Genomic DNA, 19,653 nt, shown 5'->3' with positions numbered 1-19,653 from the left:
TACACATGGTAGGGCAGAGCTCAATTCAAATTAAATATTTGAATTCGACTTCAGCGAATGGGATATTGGTTGGTGCACGGCCTTTGCCATCCCTTTAAGACAATTAATCAGTACTGCATGCACCAATCCACCGTTATGTCTCCAATTCCAATTCCAATTCCGTGTGTCGTTGTCCCTGGATTGATTGATCCATTGGATTCGGTCGTTGTTATTGCCTTCTTTCTTGATAGCTGTTGTGTCGTGGAGCTACCGCCATGTGGCTGGAGAACGACAGGGAATTGAGGTCGCCCACTTCGCGGTTGTGGTTGCCCATTGCAATCCGACCAGAACCCACCCCTCTTTTTAACCACTCAGTTCAGTCGAAATTTCTTCGTCTTGACTGTAATTTGGTGGTCAGCAATGAACCAGATCAAATTTTGCATCCATAAAGGATTTGTATCTTCAGAATTAATCAGATCGTAAGAGTTGGATATCTGAAAATAATGACATTCATTTCAGATAACAGAAATTAAACACCAGGTTTACTAGCGATCTTTCCTGTAATCTGCAGCTCCCCAGAGATTCATCAATGAGAACCACTTTAATGAGTATAAAAGTTAATAGGTAGTAAATGAGCTTGGCTTTCAAAGATCCTCCTCGTTAGTCGTTTCTCTATATCCAGAGTCCAGACAAGAAAGAATCAAAGTACCTTGCAATTCCCTCACGAAAAGGTTCACATTTTATGCTGCAAAAAGATGAAGCACAAAATGTACAGGATGTGTACTCTTTTATCTCAAGGGGCTTGTTCTCATTTATACCTAAAAAATATGATTGATGCACAAACTTCTGCTGCTCATCATGAATGCAAAAACATAAGATTCACTTTTGTCCATTTATTTCACTCGAAAGGAAACAAACTCTTCCTGATTGAGACACGGACATGCCGATCCAAGTTAAATTGAAATAACCAACCAAATTAATCTAATTTGAAAATTTAGAAAAAATCTTGATTATTTTGATTTATCCGATTCGGTCTGAATTTAAAATTTTAATTTGATTAATTTGAATTAAATCGAACTGGTTAGTCGACTGTTGATGTAAGTTTGTGATAAAATAAACCTTAAAAATATTTGAATTCATATAATCATGAAGTTAACTTGTTAGGATCAATCGATTGATACATTAGGATCAATCAACTACTAGACTGATAAAATAGATAGTAAATTTAGTAGTCGAGTAACGCAGTCTTTGATATCCACAAATCAGACACTGTAAATTTAACAGTCGACTATCCACATATCAATTAACTATTGGGGAATTGAAGAAATAATCGACGATTCAATTTTAGTAGCAAATTTTGATCGGTTTGATTTGTCTAAAAATAATTTCAATTAATTCACTTCCATCAATTTAATTTCACTGGAATATTCAACCCTAAATGTCATTGTGAATACAGCCAAAAGAGAGCAGTAGATAGGCATTTCAGGTTTTTGTAATGTAGAGGAATGCGTGTTAGTTTTATATAAGGGTGCAGTTGGTGCCATGGAATAAAATAAGGAATGGAATGGAGGGAAGTGATTCAAATTGTTTGTCACCCAACTTCAGGTTGTTCTAGTTTCTACCAAATACACATTGGCTTGTCTGGTCCGACCAGGCCGCTAGCGCACATTTAGCTCAATAGATTGACCCGCCTAATTTGCTAGGCGCTTGGCTCAACTAACCGACTCGACAGGTCTATCAAATTAAATCAATCTAATATCTCATCCAAATTTATCAACTCACCCAGTAAGAAGTTCAGCTCAATAGACTTGTCTAACACCCCCTGCCGAATTGTTTAGTCACAACCCCTGTCCAAGTTTGGCTCGCTTGCAATCATTTGTTGGGGTCGAACTCTGGTCGGACTCAAACAACATTGCAAATAGATATCTACACGTTTTGTGTAACCATTTCACAACTATAATGACACTCTCCTTTTAATCACATTTTGTCTTTAGGTTCACAACAAGCTTACGCTGTAATTTTTATTTATTTTTGGTTAATTTTCTTTTCTAAAATAACTGACCATCAAAGAGTTTTATCCTAAAATTTAATAATCATGCAACACTAAGTTTCTTTTTAACTTAATATAATGCTTTTTAAATCAAAATGAAACATTTATTTCTATTTGATAATTATTTTAACTAAAGAATTCTAAATATTCCCTTTGAGATATTTCATTCGAGATGATTTTCTTTTTCACAAAATTTGGCAGACATTTTTCTAATAAAAAAAATTGATAAATCTCAATTAGCCTCATTGACTATTCTTGAGGATGACCGGTTCGATCTCATGAAAATTTTCCATCGACCACCAAGGATAAATCGAGAAGTACACGTAGCGGCCAGCCCAGGCACCCAGCATCATTTAATTACGATCCCCATTTGAAAGAAAATTTCTATAAATACGCAGTAGTCGGGGATCAAACCGTGGATGTCTGAAATCGCAAAAAAGGAATCCACCACTTTAGCTCAACCCCACGACCATTTGTGAGGAGGTAAATCGGAAAACTACAGTTGGTCACGACGCATGAGGGTATTGCCTGGTTTCGCTAGGATTCGAACCTTTACCCTCTTCTGCAACTCTACTACGTCATAACCAATTCAGCTATGCCCCGGGGGCCTGAATGACAATCTCAATGTCCTACCGGGTACCATGGAACAATCATCAAGGTGTTTGTTACTAAGGATGAAAGTAATTAAAGTTAAAATCTTTCACTCACAGTGACAATCTCCCAAGCTCTGGAACCAGATCCATGCCCCATCATCACATGAATCCACCTCCTTCGTGCTTCCAGGAAGGCAAGGCCAGATGCTCCTGTCACTGTTGGTGGCATAGTGCATGCATGCCAACATGTGAGGCGAGCTGAGCTGAGCTGAGATCGATCGAGCAGCTGCAGCCACTCACTCGTCTCATCTCGCACTACTGATTGCTGCTAGCTAGCAATTGCTGTTGCTGTTGCCATCATCTCCTTAAGCTCCCTCCATGTCTGACTCAGCCATGGAGCTAGCTAGAAAGCATCTCTGGGCATCAGAAAATGCGTGCGACATCTAATAACTCTTTACGCAAGCTTTTACATTCCTAATACCCAGCCAGAGAGCCAAAGTACAACCCCCTAACTGCCAAGAACTGCACGCAGATTTTGCTTTTCTTGCCCAGCTATAGTACTACTATGATGCGTATGCTGCTTTTGATGCACCAACCTTTCTTCTTTCTTCCCCAAGGTTAAAGCCCCGACTCTGTACGCCACTCAAGTCAAAAAGTGCATGCACCCACTCACTCAGTCCCTCCCTCCCCCAGGCCAAGGCAAGGTCAAGGGTATCAGACTGGACTTTGCTCATGGATAGGAATGGCGCCCGGCACGCCCAATTAATGCGACCACCCTCCCTGCTGGTCAAACAGGCCAGGGACGCAGCGCAGGAGGAAGAAAGAAGACAAGCAGAGATCTAGATCAGCAAGCAATAGATGGCGTGGGTATCCCTGCTGCTGCTACTGTACTACTGCTCTGCCAACTCTGGATCAATTGCAATTAGAGCATGCACTCAGTTCTTTGTCTCCTCACCAAATGCTAGCAAAAAGGTAGGGAAATCTTCTCAGTATCCATACAACGTTCAGGGTTACAGAGGACTCGGATGGAGTCTTACTTAATGCAGCGCTCTTACAGAAAAGAACGTCGAGGAGTTTTCTTAATTGATCGATCGATCGGAGAGCAAATATTGGAGAGTAGTGGTTTAGAGTGGGAGACATTTATGTGAACAGAGGAACTGTAAGAACTCGAAACAATAATATCTAATTGAAGATGACAAAGCAGGGAAACTGGAAGCTTCAATTATGCATCAGAATGGGGGAGGTTGCGGAGGGCGAGCCATGGGCGCCCAAATCACGTCCGACGCCGCGTGGCTCCTGTAGACCGAGAGGCTGGTCGGTTCAGATGTCATTGCGGCCGAGACCCCCTCCGCCGGCCCTTGGTGGCGCTGCTGGGCGTGCAACTGCTGCTCGCGCTCCTCCATGTCGCCTCGGCTGCCGTCGCCGGAGACCGACACGGAGACTGACGCATCGTCTCCCGCCGGGAGATGGTGGAAGGTCGGCTTGGCGAATGCGGCCGCTACTACTACCACTGTCCCCGCGGCCACCAGCGGGCCCGTCACGATTCCGCCCACCACCTGCCCCTGCGGGCCTGCTAGAGAGATCGAGAGGCCCCCGCCCGTTCCGGCGGACGATAGCGCTGCCATCGCTGGCGGTAGGAACGTGGCCGAGATGGAGAGGATCTCGAAGCGGCCGCGGAAAGCGATCGTGGCAGCCGACGCAGCTCCGCTGAGCTGGGGCTGGCGGAGGGTCACGTTGGCGACAACGCCGGTGCCGGAGATGACGCAGACGCCGAGGTTGCGGCGGCGGGAGAAGGCGGCCAGCGAGTCGACGACGTCGTGTCCGGAGGGGATCTCGAGGACGTGAGGGCGCATGGCGGAGGACGGCTCCGCGTCGCGCGTGATGACCACGGGGATCTTAGGCTTATTCTTGGAGCCCGGCGGCCTCCCCCTCGGCCGCTTGGCCACCTCGATCGTCGACCCCTCCACCGCTGCCTGCTCTTTGGGCTTGTCGACCTTTATCCTCTTGGTCTCGCCGCTACTCCTGCTGCTGTCTACTTCATCAGAGAGACTCCTCTGCTGCTGCTGCTGCTGCTGCTGCTGGAGGTGGTGGTGGAGATAGTGGCGCTGAAAAGGTTCGTCCTTCATGCTGCCGGCGGCGAAGGTAGCGAAGAACATAGAACTGTGCAAGGAAAACACGGAAGGAGACTTTAAAAAAACACTTTTTTTTCTTCTTCTAGAGTGCAAGAAGAGGCCTGTCGAGCAGAGCGAAGGAGTTTAAAGGAAGGAAGGAGGATAGGAGATGAGATGGGGGTCTCGGAGTTGGTGAAGCTTCTCTTTGCGTTGAGCTTGCTGGCCGCCTACCCTTTTTGATGCGTGTGGACTTCTGGACAATTGTAGAAAGGATGGAGAGGAGAGAGAACTTCCAAGAGGAGAAAGGGATAAAGATGAGACTCTCTTCCTTTGTCTTTTCCCTGTTCAACTCAATCCTCTTTAAAGACAGAAACCAGTATTAAGATTCAGAATTATCTGTAGAAATTCTCTCTTTAAAATATAAAGCCATTTGAATCTGATATCCGTTCTCATGTACTAGTAATCTGGAAGGAAGGGAATAATATCTCATTAGATTCACATAATAAATAGCTAATCGATTTGGGTTCAAATACTACAAAAATATATAGACAGCATGATTTTTCATTGAGATGACAGTGGCTGCGGCGTTATTCTTTGTTCCACCTTCATTCTTAAAGCAAGCCAACATTATCCAATCTTCCATCTCTTCATTTATGTATTCTTCAGCAGAACAACAATTTTACCCGATTAATTTTATGATGATATGTGAAAAAATAAATTAAAAAATTATAGTTATTCACGACAGAGGATGATGTTATTTCAGCTTCATTGAGATTCGATCCTTGCTCATTTAATTTCAACAATTCTGTTCCATCGTAATCAACTTAATTACCTCCCGAAAACTTCATTTATGTATTCGAGTCCATAAATGATAAAGCATGCTCTCGTTTATGTACTTTTGCATGAATTTATCTCTGAGAATGGAGAAAACTAAGGGGGCGTTTGGTTTGGAAAATATTTTCTATTTTCTGTTTTCTATTTTCTATTTCTAGTTTTCTATTTTCTGATCCAGTTTTTAGAAAATAGAAAATGCGTTTGGTATGGTATTCTATTTTCTATTTTCTGGAAAAGAAAATGGAAAAATACATTTGGCTTCTCTGTTCCACGAGCTCCGCGCACTGCGGTGCCTTAGGGCGCACCGAACGAGCCTCGCGGGGAGCTTCACCGCCACGATCACGAGCAGCTTCGCCACACAGCAGGGGAAGCAGCAGCAGATCGCCGCGCACTCCGCCGCTGTCCCCCTAGCCGCCTCCGCCAGCCTCCGCGCCCGCCTCCGCCAGCCTCTGCGCCCGCCTCCGCCAGCCTCCGCGCCCGCCTCCGCCAGCCTCCGCCAGCCTCCACCAGCCTCGCGACCGCCTCCGCCAGCCTCCCCGCCAGCCTCCACGCAGCAGGAGAAAAATCGAACGATGATACAAGGAGGAGTTACTGTGCCGCGTTTTCCCATTTTCTCATTTCCCTTCTCATTTCTCTTCTCCGATCAGAAAACGATATTTCATTGTTTTCTGTTTTTTAAGAGAATGCCTTTTCATTTTCTAGAAAATGACATTAGAAAACGTAAACCAAACAACAACTTCACGGAAATTAGAAAATGAAAATGGAAAAGGCTCCAACCAAACGCCCCCTAAGTGACTTTAAAAAATGTCATGAGATACAAATGGAGCTAGGTGTCGTGTTACCGTAAGATCATTGAATTCAATGTTTTGGTGAAACTTTTGTTTCATCTAAGACGATGTGAATCAGTTTGAGAGTAAGTCAAAGAGTTTTTGAAAATTCTTCATGACATTTGACATGGAGATAAATGATCAATTTTTTTATGGTTGAAAGGAAGGGGTGAGTTACATCATTGAAATGTACAACAATAACGATAACAATAATAAAATTTATCTTATTAGGTGGGTTCACTGTATGAATCCTTTTATATCTATTTCCTACTATATTATCATTTATATTTAAATAATTTTATTATCATAGTTTTACATCATCAAACTGAAATATTTATTGATCATCTAAGTGTATATTCATATCACCTTAAATGTATTTCTTAGAGTTTTCCTGAATAGGTGCAATTCTGACTTTCTCTCTAATATATTCATTTCTTATCCTTTCCATCCTAGTATATTCGCATATCCACCTTAATATCCTCATCTCTGTAACTCTCATCTTCTACTCATACGCTTGAGTCATAGCCTAACATTCAGTCCCATATAACATAATAGGTCTAACCATTATTTTATAAACATTATCTTTAAAATTTAGAAGTATTTTATGATCACAAACAACACTTAATGTTCTCCTCCATTTTAACCATCTTTCTTGTATTCTATATAACATATCTCTCTCAATCCTTCCATCTTTTTATAAAAAAATAATCTTAAATACTTAAAGCTCTCAGTTATAAATAACTCGTCATCTCCTATATTAACAATTATCACATTATATCTAATATTGTTAAACTTAAGTTTTATATATTTTATCTTTAATCTATTAAGTCGTCTAGTATTTCTAGACAAGATTCGATTTAGCATTCACTTCTTAATGTGTCTCATTTATCAAAACAATATCATCTGCAAACAACATGCACTATAGTACCGTATTTTGGCTACGTCTAGTGAGTTCATCTATGATTAATATAAAAAGATAAAGACTTAAAAGTTGATTTTTGATATAACCATATCTTTATAGGAAATACTTCGGTTAATACATTTAAAATTTTCACTTTTGTCATTACATTCTCATATATATTATTAATTAGTTCAATATATATTATGTTAATACCTCTCTTTTCTAGAATTCTTCATATAATTTTCTTTTAAACTTTATCATAAGTTTTTTTCTAGGTTGACAAATATCATATGTAAGCTTTATTTCTGTTCTCAATAGTTTTTAATTAGTTGTTTGAGAATATGACTTCTATTGTCGACCTTTTAAACATAAATCTAAATTAATTTTTTATTATCGTTGTCTCATTCCTTAGTTTTTTTTTATATTACTCTTTCCTAAAATTTTATTGTATAACTCATTAGTTTAATATCCATATAATTTACACAATGTTATACGTCTCCTTTATTCTTATATAAGGGAACTAAAATATTTACCCTCCATTGATAATACTTTTTTTAGTTTTCAATATAATAATTTTGTAAGTCATTCAATATTTTATTTTCCTAAGCACTTCCATAGCTCTATTAGAATATCATCTAAATCCAAGTACTTTTTCATTTTGCAATTCATTTATAATTAAAACTTGTTCTACTTTTGAAGATTGAATTATATGATAAAAATGTAAATTTGTATACTCATTTGACCTACTAAATTACCTAAGTTAAATTAATCACCTAAACCTCTATATTAAAAAGTTGATGAAAATATTTCTTCTATCGCTCTTTTATTTTTTTCATCATTTACTAAGACTCTATTACATTCATATTTAATATAACTTATTTGAATAAGATCTTTTATTTCTTCTCTCTCACTTTAGCTATTATATAAATGTATGTTTCCTCTTCTTTTATAATAATTTTTGATATAACCTTTCAAAACGTTCATTTTTTGCTTTATTCACTATTTTGTTGACATCTTTCTTAGCTATTATATACTTTTTTAAATCTTCCTCATTTTTAAAAGTATATAATACCTTATAGGTTGTTCGTTTTTCCTTCACATTCATATGTACTTTCTCATTCCACCATCAAGATTTTTTACTTTGTGGAACACATTCCTTTGACTCACCATGTACACTCTTGGCCGTCATTTTCAACTTTAATGTCATCATATCCGAGTTATCATGTATTTCTCTTAATACTTATACTCCTATCCTCTCCTTAAATTAGTTTTATTTCTCATTCTTTAACTTCCACCGTTTATTTCTAGGGGGTGTTTAGTTGGGAGTTATCATTAATAACCTTGGTTATCTGTCCAAGGTTTATTTAGTTCAGGTTATGATTGATTCCCAAATAATGCAACATCCCCGTCACATCAACAAATGGGTTATAAATCAAGAATGTGATTACCTTGGTAGCCTAAATTTTTTTATAATTCTGGAGGTTAATGCAAATTTTTTTTATAATTATCCTATGATTTTAAAACTGAGTTAATTGAAATGTATCTTAAAACTTAATTGAAATAGAATTAATTAATTCAATAAATTTTAATTTAAATATATATATATATATAATAATATATTTTAAATTTTAAAAAATAAATTAACAAATTATATTTATTAATTTATTAAATTATTTTATTAAAAATATATAAATTTATTTTAAATTTTAAAAAATAAAATTAATTAATTATAATTATTAATTTAGTGAATTATTTTATTAATTTAATGAATTATTTTACTAATTTAACAAATTATTTTATTAAAATATATATATTTATTTAAAATTTTTTTAGAAAATAACAAATTATATTTATTAATTTAACAAATTATTTTATTAAAAATATATAAATTTATTTTAAATTATAAAATTATAGATATATTATATTTATTTTTATATATTATCAATTTATTATCATTATTAATATTATTAATTTAATTTAATTTAATTTAAAAATAAATTAAATCAAGAGTAATATAGTAAATGTTAAACTGGTTATGTTTTATTCTCTCTAAATAAATAAGTTAAACCAAATAATATTATGTTATATTTTATACCCCATAACCTTGGTTGTGTGATTATCAGATAATCATATAATCAAAGTTATATATGATAACTTAAGTCAAACGCACCCTAGAAGTTATGTACATTTTTCTTCTATTGATATTGTATTTGAGACATATACCTAACATTACTAAGTCATGTTATATAGTTAAGTTTTCTCTAGAGATAACCTTATTATATTTATAAAATTTTCTATCCTTCTTTTTAACTATAAGAAAGTCAATTTGTGACTCATTATTCTCACTTTTGAATATAACCAAATATTTTTTTTATTTTTTTGAAAATATATTAGCTGGTATAATGTCATATGTGATTGCAAAATCCAATATAGTTTTACCTTCTTAATTCATTTCTTATTTCAAATTCATAACCCCTCATGTATATATCTTATCATATTTCTCATTTTTTACTCCTACATGCTCATTTAGATATTCTCCTATTAAAATTAATACATCATCTAAGTCGTCCCGAAATTTAGATTTGATGTATGATTCTATCTAATTTTACTTGAGGTGCATATATAATAATTACATTAATATTTTTTTTTGTTATTATTATTTTGAGAGCTATAATTATATCCCCTTTCTAACTACTCCTACTACTTTATTCTTTAGTGAGTTATTTACCCTACTTCATTTCTTATTTTACTTCTTCTTGTATACTATAATTTAAATTCTAAATTCTCTATCATCTTTCTTCTCTCCTACCTATTTTATTTTTTGTATACATAAAATATTAATTCTTCTCTTAATCATTATATTTACTATCTCCATTATTTTGCCAATCAACATTCCTAGGTTTTATGTTTAAATCTTAGACAAGTAATTTTTCTATAATATTTATTTTTATATAACCTATGGTGTGAGAACTCTTGCATATTTAACACTACATTCAAGTTATCATAAAGATGTAGTGATTCTTGCCAAGACATTACAGTCGAACTTTGTAATATGTTAATTCTTCTCTTAATCATTATATCTACTATCTCCATTGCTTTGTAATAAACGTTCTTAGATTTCATATTTCAAATCTTGAACAAATAATTTCCTATAATATTATTTTTATCCAACTTATGGTGTAAGAATTCTTACATATTTAATATTACATCCAAGTTCTCATGAAGATATAACGATTCTTACCAAGACATTACAATCTGACCCTGTAACGTGTTCCTTCTGAGGAACAACATGATATTAATTAGTACAATAATGATGGATCTATTCATTATATATATATATATATATAACATGATAGAGAGAAACTCATTGACGTTATATCGATGTGAAAATAAATTGGAGTGTCATAATCTTGCATTTAAAGTTTGATAATTTTGTCAACATCTAATATTTCCAAGAAGCAATAAATAGAGTCAACCCCGAGGGAAATTTCACGCCTTCAAATAGAGGGTAAAAATTAACTACATGAATGGGCATGTCTCAAAGTACATATACATCCAAACACCCATCAGACAAGGCCAAATCTTTGAAAGAAACTCCTATCCAATAATCAATTTTTCTTCGTCCTCTTCTTCCAAGTTTAGTTGCAAGTTGGTGGAATTAGACGACTTAATAATTAACCTCCAAGACTTAGTAGATGGTGATGGGTAGCTTGTGAGAAATCTAATTAGCATCTCATGAGCCAAGGCAACAAGAAAGAAACTAGTACAATTAAGCCTTTGTTATTATCCAATCCCTACTTGAAAACCTTCTCTTATTGCAATTAATGCAATATATAGTTAAATGAAAATATAGTGTATGTGTGGTTCTTGGCCCCAAAAAAGGGTGTATATACAGTTGAACTAATCCTTGGACGTTTGCTGATCCTGGTGGTCTTAGTCCAAAAGTTTTAGAGACGATAAGCATATGGTTTCATGTTCGTAAAGAAGTTGGGATACATCCTACACCAACAAGTCTCCTTGACACAGACCAAGAGTCTTTGTATCATCCTAAAATATTAGGGCACTGTTACTCTAACAGACCACTAAAACTCTAACTCATCCATGTTAAAATCCTACCAGAATTCATAATGTCTCATGTACTCTAGCAATTCTCGTATGGTATCGGTTGAATCTCCGTTCTCTCTTTACAGTGACGACAGATTAAAAATATTTCCATTAAAATATAGAAAATGTTTTGACGATCCAAGCTTGTTAAAAAAAATAATGTGGAGGAAGCAACCAAATTAAATAAAAAATAATTGCCTGAAATTTAAAAACAAGAGAAATTTTAGTAAAAAGATATGCATTTGAGCACTTGATTATATTAAAGACTATCCTCTTATATACAATTCAAAAAAAAAATTATACTGAAAAATATAAAGAAGTCGACCATATACTACAAAGACTAAATAATCAACCTTAAATTCCAACAAGATAATTTAGTTCCCAAAAAAAGCCAACTTAAGTTTCCAATAAGTTATACTTCTAAAAGATAGTAATATAATTAATTGTAATTTCAAAAAAGTAACCTGATTTTTTCACAAATAATTTGTTTTTTTTAATATCAACTTTAATTTTCAATAATGCATTCAAATAATCTTGCGTGAAATCATCAACAAAACTATACACAGCATCCCGAATAATTATGTATAATTGCATATACAAAATAAATAAATGAACAAACAAATGAAAAACTAACTCTTTTTTCTTTCTATTTGCTTTAGGCTGGTGCTAATTAAATCTACAGCCCAAACAGATTATCAAAATGTTTGGGCAATTCGTTCCCTTGCAGGTCTTCTCAATAGTACACCAGAATTCCCCCCATTCTGCTTTAACCGATCTCTCGACCATGATACCCTTCAGATATGGGTTCAGAGGTTTCCCTCTTCCCAACCAAAGATCCAAAGGTAGCCGAGAGTAAGAAAGGGACTTATCCGCTATTACTCGAAGCCGCGACTAAAATATGTTAGGGGGGCGCCTTGACAGCGTACTGGAGAGCATTCGCCCGCGGACTCGGAAACCTGCACCAGCCAACCGGAATAAGGAAGATCTAGAAAGATCATACCGTTCCGCCAACTGACACAGACCGATAAATGATACGGATGCAAGTACTGCCTTCGCACGGGGTGAGATCAACACGGATCCCATCTACCCAGAAACGCTTAGCAAACTCAATAGAGCCATTCTTCGAAATAATCGATTTATCAACTGAAGTCTGGACATCCATGATGTCGAGCAGAGCCTTCTATTTTTCAGCCACCGAAACTTATATTAGTATGGCGGCGATTACAATATCGTCGCCGAGAAGAGCATACTTTCGAAATGGTACCTTACTCCTAGGATAAACTAGCAGCGCAGCAAACCACACCAGATAATGGTGTGAAATACTGAAGAGTGCCCAAGAGCCGTAATATCCGAGGGGTTGACCTGTAGTGAACGCAACAAGTGTAGATCTTTTAACTAAGGGTCTAGACACTTGAAAGAAGTTCAATCTAAGGCACCCATCAACAACACATAACGCCACCGAACGACCAAATATCATGGTGAAAACCGCTGATATGATCTCAAGTGGCCATCTATCCGTTGCCGCCTTCAAATCTATAGATAGAATGAGAGAAGGGTTATAGCGGCGAAGACGATGGATCGGACGTTCATGATTGAACGTTCCGTCAGTGGGAATGCGGGATAAGACCTGCATTGCCCAGTTATGTACAGGATAAAGCAATCGCTGCAGCACATAGTTTCCTATGGCGAACAGACGACGCGGCTCCCGAAAGGGTACTGGCAAGGCGACCATGTGAAAGCCTGAGAAGAGACACCGAACGTCTTTTCTATAGAAAGGCTCTACCCAATTAAGGAAAAAGCTTAGGCTTTCCCAACATACCCTTCTGTTATAACTATAGTCTAAGGGATATAACACCCTATGAGACCACAACATTCCGGGATGCAGAGACTCCAAACGGATGAAAATCCTAGTCCGATAAACGAAACTAGCCGTCTCATATTTCAATGACGAAAATATGTTAGGGACGGGTTTAGGCTTTCGCCAAAACTGTCTATCATCGTTTGGAACACTCTTCCAGGTCGGTTTCCACGATATCCCCTTAAACATAGGGATCGTAGAAATCCAAGGCATGTATAGCTCTTGTATGGTTTTAAAACTCTCTTTCATTTGCCCACACAATTCGCGTACACCCGCTATACTCGGTGGAAACTCTGAAATACTTTCGAACGTCGCCTTGCTTACCCGCTTGGCGAGAGGAACTATCCTACAGAGACTAAACCGCGAGAGGTACAAGCGGACCAAATTCTTTCCTCTATCACCTCTTTTCATAATGATAAAACGATGGTGTTTTGGAATAATCGTTGGTATCCCTGCCCTACTAAGACTTACATTGACAGCAGACTTCCCTACTATCACCTCCGAATCAGCATAGTACTGTTGCAAATGCACAGCACACTGCTTCAAGTAAAGTGAAGCGAATAATAAGCCTGACTTACGTATCAGTGCAGTAACTCTTCGCGCTACAACCAGAGAGCAAATCGCTCCTTCCAGTGTAAGATGACCCGTAACAGCTACGGAGATCCTTATCAGGAACCGCCGTAGATGCCCCGTGTGTTCAAACACACGGCGCCAAGAAACCTGAGGCAGATTTTCAACAAAATTACCAAATAAGGCTGTCATGATTTATTTTATGCTGCCCTTATGCGGGACCACCCTTTAACATCAGCGCCCTACACATATCTGTTTACTTATCCGGCCCTAGGGATCACTCTCCTTGATGTACCGGAACTTGTCAGTACAAGGGAAGGCGTCTAGGAACACTAGATCTCTATCTTCCGTCTGCAAAAGTCGGAGTCCAGATTCGAGTTGTATTCACCTTATTGTGACTTTCGTCATCAACCGATGAATGTGCTCTTGAACAAAGACACGCAAACACAGATTGCTCTGCGCTCAACGTGCTCGGGGGGTCGTTACTCCCCCCCAGCTGAGGAATGAATCACTCAGATGGTGCCCAATGCCCGGGGAAGAACCCTAAACTCAGTCCTCTCCGTCTACCTCTTTACCAGCTAAGCTACTTACCCCTCGTCTATTCATTTCTTTAATGCGGGAAAGGGGGATAAGCTTGACCGAGGAAACTTGCTTTACTTCGAGTGAAAGGCAATCAATCTCTAGCTTTCGACTAAGCTAACTAAGCTAAGAAGCAGATAGGATAGGATCAATCTAACTAATAAAGGATATTCCCTAGGGCAAGACATCCCAAGGAACAAAGAAAAGAAAGAACTAAAGCTTGTACGGAGACTTCGGGAAGGCAAGCTTGAAGAGGTTTATGCTTAGGCCTTCTCCCCGTTGCCACCTCTAACACTACCACACCAAAGCTGTAAACATCTGTCTTCTCGGTGGGAATACCCGAATAAACATACTCAGGTGCAAGATATCCCATTGTTCCTGCCGGTATAGTTGCTTCTCTTGTATTCGAACTGTGTTCATAAACTTCTGCCAGACAAAAAGACCAAATCTTAACGAAGTGGAAGGAATGGATCTATCTCCTACTGCCTCTTCAAGCGGGAGTCAGAGTTCATGCGTAGAATAGGTCATCAAAGAGAGTCCAGTTGCCTCGTGCCTAGGAGAAGGTCTCGTCTGAAGGTGTGCTTGAACTTCCTTCCATTCTTCCACTTCCAATCAGGAAAGTGCCATTGGTGCTTGTCTCGCTCCTTGTGCCGGGTGTGATCTAGTTCTTGTTCGTATAGTCTCAAAGTCTGCTTATAGAAAACGACGTTTTGAACCCTTCACGTATGAGACACCGCCTCGCTACAACCGATCAGCCGCTCGCAGGTGGGCCCCTCTCGTGTTGGAAGCTACTCGTCCCACCGCCTCGCTACAACCGATCAGCCGCTCGCAGGTGGGCCCCTCTCGTACCTCGTCACAGAGAAAAATGCCCTTTATAGCTCAGCTGCAATTCGGGGGTTCGGAAAGAAAGGCCCTGTATATATATTGGGGGCACCGACTTCACTACTCTTCGGGCCAAAAATATAAGTACGTCGGATAGTCGTCGGCCCTGTATATATATTTGAACTTATATTATATACAGAACTTAACTATATGTTGACTTGATTTTAGGGATATATCGGGAACTTATATTATATACAGAACTTAACTATATATTTAGATTGATTTTAGGGAAATTCGGATTAGTCGTAAATAGCCCCTTTGGCTATTTCTTCTACTCAGCATAGCTGAGGTCTTTATATTATAGTAAGACGGATTAGTTTACGCCAAAGGGGCTATTTATCTCCTTTCGTAAATAGCCCCAAAGGCTATTTATCTGCCCAATATATATACAGGGGTAGCAGAGGAACTTATATTATATACAGGCGGATTAGTCTACGCCTTTGGGGCTATTTATCTCCTTTGGGAATTTATTATAGTATGGCGGCCCTTACTATATATTTGAACTTATATTATAGTATGGCGGAATTTACTTGATTTTTAGGGATATATCGGGAATTTATTATAGAAGATTAGTCGTAAATAGCCCCAAAGGCTATTTACGACTAATCAGGGGTAGCAGAGGTACTTATATTATATACAGGCGGATTAGAACTTATATTATGAATGCAGGGCCAAAGGGGCTATTTATCTCCTTCACCAACAGAGCTATAATTTCTTTATATTCATTTTAGGGCCATATATTGGGAACTTATATTATATACAGGCGGCCCTAATATATCGGGAATTTATTATAGTATGGCGGCCCTACCATATAGTAAGGGCCGACGACTCCTGTAATTTACGCCAAATATATAGTAAGGGCCGAATGGTAGAGTGAATGGCCGATAGCCATTCACGACCTGTTGCTGCGACAGCGACGTGACCAAAAAATTATTATTTGAACAGATCTTCCCATTATACTTTTTCTTTAGGGCACGTGAAATCAACGCAAACGGTAGGCGGTTCTCACAGGGGGAGGAAGCAAGCAAAGCAAGTCCCTCCATAAGTACCAAATGCGCGAGCAAGAGCTAGAGTCAAATAAAAGGAAAGACCGAGACCATACAGGTCTTAGATAAAGTCGTATCTCAAGCGCCTAACTCGAGATCTTCATTTTAAACAGCGCCAAATGAACGCACTCGGCTTTACATTGGCTCCATGGATGATCATTCCATTTTCGCTCAGAATTTACTTTTATATTAGGCTCGCGTTGCTTTTCTTAGTACTTTGCCGGGAAAAAGAATCTTGTAGTTCTACTTCTCTTCCGAGAACAGCTGTAATAGCATCACTTTCTTCCTTCAACATCTCCAAAGCTAACCCCGGAATGGAGTCAACTACTAATCCCAGGTTCCATTATTCTATTCTTCTCTAACCCGGCCGGATGGAATTGAACAAATCCATTTCCGCGTGGATCTTCTACTTCTTGAAAAGAAAAAAGATAGTGATTCAACTCAAGCAATCTTTCTTCTTAGAATGCCTCTATATCTATGATGAAAGCGATTCTACCTTGGAAATTGGGTCAGGAGCTCTCTTAAGTCGGGAGTCACGTAACTCTCTTCCTTTACTCCAATAGTCAGTAGCCGTTTACTTTACTATTGAAATCAGCAGCAGATCTTATCAAATCAACAACATGTTGAAGAATCCGTTCTTGGATGAATTTCTACTAGTTGGGAGGAGTTCTCATACCCAGTTAAATGATTAAGGTGTTTTCCCGCCTTAAGGGGAATGCTTGACTTCTGTCGTTAGAACGAGAATAGCTCAAGTGGAATCTCTTTTGGGAGGGTTCCGGAATTGATAGAATCAAGTCATATATGGATTCAAATCGCCAAATCGTTATCAACTTTTTGTCTAGAGTAAGTTGGTGTGAATTCTACTACGGTAGAGGATCTATAATCATTAGCTCTGGTTCACAGGCATGTAGTGAGGGGATTGAGTTTCACTCTTGAGAGATAGCCAGATAGTGTTGAGAGCTATCTGTAGCAGTCGTAAGGTCTCCCAAGAAGAGTTCAGTCGTAAGTCCGCCCCCTTCAACCACCTGACCCACCGGCGTACTCGTCGTAGCATCACCGATACGTAGCTGTAGCTAGACCGCACCGCACCTTGATGTGAAACCATCATTCATGGCATGGTTGAACTCTTTCTTTCATAAAAATAGAATTGGGATAAATTAATTTGGTAGTAAGACTCTTTTACGATAAGTAGGAGCCGCACTGATCTTGTTGACGAAGAAGAGGTTGCATATTCATGTCCCATTGATGAACAAAAAGACGGTGTGTGATAAACTTTGTCACATTTCGATGTCTCGTCCAATCACCCGGGAAGAAAAGCAGGATTTGCTGCTTGGGCCTGATAACTATCATTGATTCGCATCTTGATATCTAACCCAACATGGCATTCACCTTAGCGCACTAGGTAAAAGCATCTCTAGAGATCGAAAGAGACATGTGCGATCGTGAATGGATTCAATGTTTGTTTAAAAGAAGAAATTAATTATAAATATCACTTTGGCCCATATAACTTTCTAAAATCTTTTACTTTCTCTCCAAAGTTTAAGAAGTCTTACTATATTTGTTTCATGTTAATTTACCCCGCAAGCTTAGAACCACTTAGATGTCGATTAGAACTACCATCGTTCGAGCCCGGCCACAAGGAAGAATGAGATGATTTTTAAGTGAGGTTAAAACTATCATCCACCACCGAGTACTCCTTGATTCGTCAAAACTAACAAGAAACGGTAACTAAAATCACAGACACAAAAATACAATTTCAAACATTTCGAAGGTGCCAAGTGAAATATTTTTTGAAAACTAGTGAAACTCTTCTCTATTCATTGAATACTACTACTCTATCTACTATCATAACTCACAAATGCACTTCTTTTAAAAACTACCCTACACGGTCGGTCCCACGACCATCTGTGAGGAAGTAAATCGAGAAACTGCAGTTGGTTACGACACAGGAGGGTATTGTCTGACTTTGCCAGGATTCTAATCCTTGTCCTTTTCTGCAACTCTGCTGCATCGTAACCAATTCAGTTATGCCCCGGGGGTTAAACATGAACCCTTAATGCACAAATGCAAGTTCATGCATGTGCAATAGCCTCTCTTAATTACCAGCTTTCCATTTGCAGAAGGTCAGTCAGTATCATCACCATCAACCCTAGCTAAAACCTACTTAGTTCTTCCCTGCATCAAGATCGGCCCCACTGCCACCTCAGTACAAGATTGTGCCAATCTTTCCATTGCCCTATATAATATATCTGGAGTGCCCTACAAAGCCATCATGGCAACAAATGAGTTCATGTTTGATCATTGACCAAAGCATTAGTACTACACAGAACTTGCTGTTCTCATTTGGCTCAAACAAATGTCTTGGTTTCTTGTGCATGTTTGGGATTTCATTAGATATGCATAATCTTTTAAAAAGGTTTTTTGATGTGGAGCAGACAAACAACAATATTGTGCAAGCAGTGTTACTGAATCTTCAATAAGATTTTTTCCCCCAGTCCCAGATCCTTAATGACAGAGAAGTCTGCGATCTCTCAACGTTCACTGCCAAACGAGTTACTGTGCTTAGAGTTGGAGACACCTCCACGGCATGGCCAGAGCGAAATCCGGTAGTTAAAGTCATGGAGATTTAGAAAGATTTGGAGTCACTTCATTAGGGTTTAGCCTTTGACTTGTTCCCAGGAACAGCTGAAGATATTCAGATATCGATCGATTCTTCCATGGTTTGCAGTTATTCAGGCAAGCAAGCAAACAAATAAAACCACAAGCAGCGTGACAAACAGACAAAAGTTTGCAGATCACATCGAAACTCTGTAAGAGCAAGCAGCATTTATCATCGTCAGGCAGGTCCAAGGCGCCCATGTTTTGATGTGCAAGTCTGTGTCCTGAAGCAGCCAACAAGATGACAAAGAACAAAGGCTTCAATTATTTGCCACTTCACATGCTCAGACTGTTCCTTAATTCCGGAAGCTGGAAATATTGCTGCATTGCATTTAAAGAAGGAACAGACAAGGACTGTGGAGATATAATCATCTGACATTTGTCGAGTTTAGGCATATGATTTGGGCCCTTTAATTGGAGGCGTGGAAGCAGCAGCTGACTGAGAATCATCTTTGAGTTTATCTATCTGGTGGACTGGAGTGGAGTTGAGTGGAGTGGAGTAGTGGCCTTTTGAGTCAGCGCATTGGCCGGCGGCCATCTGAAGCTTTTTGGTGTGACATGATGGCACTGACGACTCGAGCACTCAGTCTGCAATTTGTGGAAATCCTTTTCTATTCTCAGCCACAAGAGAGTAAGTTACACGAAGGAAAGAACACAAGGG

At 38.4% G+C, this 19,653-nt stretch overlaps 1 protein-coding gene and 1 pseudogene across 1 annotated transcript; both read right to left on the bottom strand.

Annotated features, from left to right (window-relative positions):
- Positions 1-3,780: 3,780 nt before the first annotated feature.
- On the bottom strand, positions 3,781-5,104 carry LOC141815665 (AT-hook motif nuclear-localized protein 28-like). The gene has a single exon (XM_074703618.1). The coding sequence runs from the start codon at positions 4,776-4,778 to the stop codon at positions 3,852-3,854; it is 927 nt and encodes a 308-aa protein (XP_074559719.1). The 5' UTR covers positions 4,779-5,104; the 3' UTR covers positions 3,781-3,851.
- A 6,961-nt stretch (positions 5,105-12,065) lies between these two features.
- LOC141815180 (putative mitochondrial protein AtMg01110) lies at positions 12,066-13,131 on the bottom strand (annotated as a pseudogene).
- Between the last annotated feature and the right edge of the window lie 6,522 nt (positions 13,132-19,653).

The sequence above is a fragment of the Curcuma longa genome, chromosome 21, assembly GCF_044706935.1.
Source record: "Curcuma longa cultivar G26 ecotype Majalengka, Jawa Barat chromosome 21, ITB_CL_G26_1.1, whole genome shotgun sequence".
NCBI lineage: Eukaryota > Viridiplantae > Streptophyta > Magnoliopsida > Zingiberales > Zingiberaceae > Curcuma > Curcuma longa.
This window is presented reverse-complemented; position numbering and strand designations above follow the sequence as displayed.

Bases quoted from the DNA above. Each gene is read 5' to 3' on its own strand.
- LOC141815665 (XM_074703618.1), bottom strand. From the start codon at position 4,778: ATGTTCTTCGCTACCTTCGCCGCCGGCAGCATGAAGGACGAACCTTTT.